The sequence below is a fragment of the Centruroides sculpturatus genome, unplaced genomic scaffold, assembly GCF_000671375.1.
Source record: "Centruroides sculpturatus isolate CEXI.00-Female unplaced genomic scaffold, Cexi_2.0 scaffold121, whole genome shotgun sequence".
Taxonomy (NCBI): Eukaryota; Metazoa; Arthropoda; class Arachnida; order Scorpiones; family Buthidae; genus Centruroides; species Centruroides sculpturatus.
In genome coordinates, this window is record NW_019384708.1 from 1,101,232 (window position 1) to 1,105,928 (window position 4,697).

General features: G+C 26.0%; 1 protein-coding gene across 1 annotated transcript in view; it reads right to left on the minus strand.

Annotated features, from left to right (window-relative positions):
* LOC111627725 (carnitine O-acetyltransferase-like) overlaps positions 1-4,697 on the minus strand; it is a 27,115-nt gene that overhangs the window by 11,078 nt on the left and 11,340 nt on the right. Inside the window, exons 5-6 of the mRNA XM_023371346.1 lie at positions 4,217-4,270; positions 1,449-1,614 (exon numbers count right to left, since the gene is read on the minus strand). Coding sequence (XP_023227114.1) covers positions 1,449-1,614; positions 4,217-4,270 — 220 coding nt within the window. The remainder of the gene's footprint in view (positions 1-1,448; positions 1,615-4,216; positions 4,271-4,697) is intronic.

Genomic DNA, 4,697 nt, shown 5'->3' on the forward strand with positions numbered 1-4,697 from the left:
AAAAATCAAGTTTAAGTCATTTTATTCGACTTTACGTCTGTCCGCCACAAATATTGAAGTCGTAATATCACTAGAAAAATGTTTAAAGCACATAAAATCATATTAAAATATATACATTTACAAGTATATAATGTATTTACAATACATGCATTTATAAATTTAGATTACTTTTTTCTGTACTATATTAAAAACTAAAATTTATTTGTTTGTAAGCTTAAAATAGATCCTTATTAACCATACATTATTAAAAATGCATTAATAAATAAAATACAGTACCGGAATTGGCAATTTATAGTTTAGCCTAGTGACAAGTAGATTTGGAGACAAGTAAATTCGACTTACGTCGTTTTTCGACTTAAGTCGTTTTCCTAGAACCAATTACCGACGTAAGGCGAGATATACCTGTATTTAATTGCGGCTCGCGAAAAATTTCAAATTTTGAAAAATGGCTCGGACTATCAAGGAGCTTGGCCACCCCGGATATATTCTATCTGCTTGATTTTTTCTCTCTTTAAAATGAAAAATTTTGATTTTAAAGGAAAAAATTTTTATTTTTGTTAAAATTTCTCCTTTTTAATGCATTTATAAAAATACACATTACAAGTTTGTTAAACATAAATCATATTTAAATATTAAAGCCAAATGATTGCCAGATTAAATTGGGTTATGTTACTATTAGTATTAATAAGTAAATACCGAGTAATTTGGCACTAGAGGTCGGCATAAGGCACTATCTCTTATTAAATTTAATAATAAATTATTAAAATTTAATAATTTAGAAAATTCTAGAAGAAAAGAATTGACCCAGAGTGAGACTCAAACCAGCAAATGACACTTACATTGCCAGTTAAACTACCTGGATCTCCATCCAATCCTTCACTTTCAGACATTTAATTTACATATAATCATACTAGTTACTCACAACACATATACTTAATTTAGATATGGTTATATCTAAATTAAATATGTCTGAAAGCAAAGGATCAGATGGAGATCTGGGTAGCATAACTGGCAACACATTCACACGGTAAGTGGTGGTTGCAGGTTTGAATCCTGCTCTGGGTCAATTCTTTTCTTTCAGAATTTTCGAAATTATTTAATAAATATTAATTTAATTATAATTATTAAATTTAATAAGAGATGACACGTAAATCCTACCTCTAGTGACAAATTACTCACTATTAATCCAGCAATCATTTGGATTTAATAAAACTATTGATTTTAGAGATGTTTATGTGTTCATATTTAAATATTACTTATGTAAATATTTAAATATTTACATAAATAAGTATAAATAATTATATCCAGAATTTAATTATTAAATAATTTTCTAATTTTTTTTAAACAAACTTTAAGTTATTACTATATATTGATTATTTAAATTTTATTTTAAAATATAATAATTAAACCTTTAACTAAACTGAACAGTAATAAATAAATATTCTTACGTGATTATTATGAACAACAGTTATATGTTTAGGTGGTTCAGGTTCTTCTGAGAAATGAATTAAGCGGTCTGATGGAATAGCAGGAATACGACATGTTGAAAATATTTTTAAATATTGAGACATATCTAAAGGCTGATTACCCATCATATCAGGAGGAAGCACTTGTCTTTAAAATTTAAAAATAATTCATATATAAAATTAATATATTATTAAATATTATGTAAGTAAAATATAAAATTAATAATTCTCATCTGTTAAAAATTTAATAACTTTTCCAAATCCTTTACAAAAAGTATACTATTTCAATTTATAAATATTTTAATCATATGTAAATTAAAAAATTAAATGTGCAAGTTTAATGAAGATGTTAAAATTTTCTTACATTAATTAATATTACTTTAATATTAATTTAAACAATTAATATCAAATTGATATTATTATACATCTTATATTATTATAATCAACTAGCAAATATACCTGGCAGTGCCCAATCTAAAATAAACAAACTCTTAATATGATTTTAATTTTAGTAATTATCCTAATTACAGTTGTCCCTCTATAGTCCGACGTTTTTTAATTCAACATGCTCAGTAGTCCAACGCACCTCTCGTCAAGGTACCCGTCCCCGTTACGTGTCTGCTTGCACAGAAGCATGTCGCGATGTGAATCTCCCCATCCAATTCTTACTCAATGACACACATTTCGTGTGTTTTATGTGAGCAGTTCTGTTCGAACAGTTGGAGTAGAGAATATTGTAAGTTACTGCTAGCAAAACAATGCGAAATATGTAATTATTTTCGGTAATCTGGACACTTTTGGTAATCTGACACACCTTTGGTCCCATACCTGTCAGATTATCAAGGGACAACTGTATTTTTAGTCCAAGCAATGATAGGTATCTCTGCTAGTAATTTCATAGAAATGGACCAGAAAATGAAATTTAGAGAGCCAATATTTTTTGTTCTTGAAAGTAAAAGAGGAAAAAATTTAAGAACACTGATATATTTTATGAAAATTACAAATTAGCTAACTAAATTGTGTATGGTTTTGAACCATACATGATTTTGTTAGCTGGTGACTACATACTGACTGAATAATTATTTCTGTCACATGGCAATGAATTTTGTAATTTTGTCATTGGTTTTATTTTGATCCATTCTTAATAAAGTCAATTTTTTTTTATTTATATATATTTGTATAGCTTGTTCAATTGTATTTTACAGAAATATTTGCAAAGATTGAAAAATTTCTCCCAATAAAAAAGTAATTCTTAGTAGAGAAATCTGTAACAAAACAGTTTATAGTGATATATTTTACAAATACACAATTTTATTTCACAGAAACATTGAAAGTATATGGGAAATAATCAGATTTTTAAAATATTCACATATTATTAGGTTTTATGTCAGAAACAATAAAATAACTTACAAGTATTCAGATGAAAAAACACCAATTAAATCATATCAATACTGCTTAGCCAGTTATAGCCAGTTCTAACTCATTATTTTCATCAGATGTTTTTAATAATTAAATGGTTTTATACATTTACCATTTCCAAAACAGAAATAACCAAACATAAAGCTAAATATTTTATGGTATTTTTGGTGATAAATGATCATATTCATTTGCTAAAATGAACTTTTATGTTCATTTTAAGAAATTTGTAAATATTCACAAATTTTTTATAAAATGCAATGAAACAGATTTGTAAAAAGTATATAAGTAAAAATAAAGATAAATTTTTTGAAGAAAACTTGGGAGAAAAGATGATTAAATCAATGACAATGCAAATCTAATTCTTTTAAGAAACATATTTATGGTAAAATTTCAAAATTTTTTTTTCATAAAAGCTTATGAATGTTTTTCTTCAAGAAAAAAAATTAATAATTATGAAATGTAATGATAATTTATTAGTCAAAAATAAATTATCATTACATTATAAATAATATAAAACTTTTATATTATCATCTGTTATAGATTGAAATTACGGCACATGTCTGTCAGGCAGAATTCGGTGAACTTTTTGATTTGAAATCTGTTTGATTTTTTCGCAAATATTCCATTTCCACCTGAAGAAGAACTTCATAAAGTTCGAAAACGTTTGTGGAACAATTTTTATAAGATACACGCCTGTAATAGGTTCATTTTAAGTGTAAGTGTACCTCTGTAACAGGTAAACTACGGACAGGATATCTTTACATGCTTTTTTTATAGGCCAAGGGGATGCACTTTAACTCCCTCTGCTGGTGTTATGCAATGAGTAATCATGCTATAGCTCTAATCATTTCCATATCTGCTCTCCATGCCAAGTTTCTCAGAGATATGACAATTCCTTCTTGGTGCACTAATTTTTATGGCAATGAGTGTATTCGCAAACTATTTCTGTTAAGATATGTCAAAAATCTTTAATTAATACCTAATATAGGTATGTACTATACTTGCTATTGTATTAACAAAATACCATGCCTCCAATCAAACCTATTACTGTTTTACTGTGTAGAAACTTCTATATCTCAAAACCCATTTATCTCAAACTTTTTCTCACTTCCTTGAGATTTGAGATAGACAAATTCAACTGTATTTCTTTGTACTGTTAGAAAAAATTTGTTATCATAAAAATACAAATAACTTTCAAATTTATAATTAAAACATCAATATCTTTTTTTAACAATAAACAACAACACACACTATTTCATGTGTGCTTCAATAAATAAAACTTATTATGCATTTAATTTAGTATTAAAATAAAGCAAACAAATTAAACTTACTGATCAATCATTAATTTATATTCCAAAGCTGCAGAAACAAGTTTGGCTGCATAACTGTAAAAATAAAATAATATAAAATTTCATCATTTAATATTTATTTAATTTAGAATTGTTAAACAGAAGTTGCTAAATAAATATGAAATTCCGTTAAGTATTATCATCAATATGATTTAAAATGGTATACTTTAATAGCTGATTTTAACATTTATAACGTTAAAGTCAAATTTTTAAATTTTAATAAAATTTAAAATTCATTAGCAAGAAGGTGACATGATCACACAGATAATATGTACATGTGGATTACATTTGTTTTCATACAGTTAAATCAGGCCTGTAGCTGGAGGGAAAATAGGGTTGGCTAAGCGTCTTTAGAAAATTTAGAGCCACTCCTGTCCATTGTTTCAAATGACAAAATTTGGTTTATAGATTTATCAAAAAATATAAATAATCAATTTTTAAAGTTTAAATTTCAAATACTTTT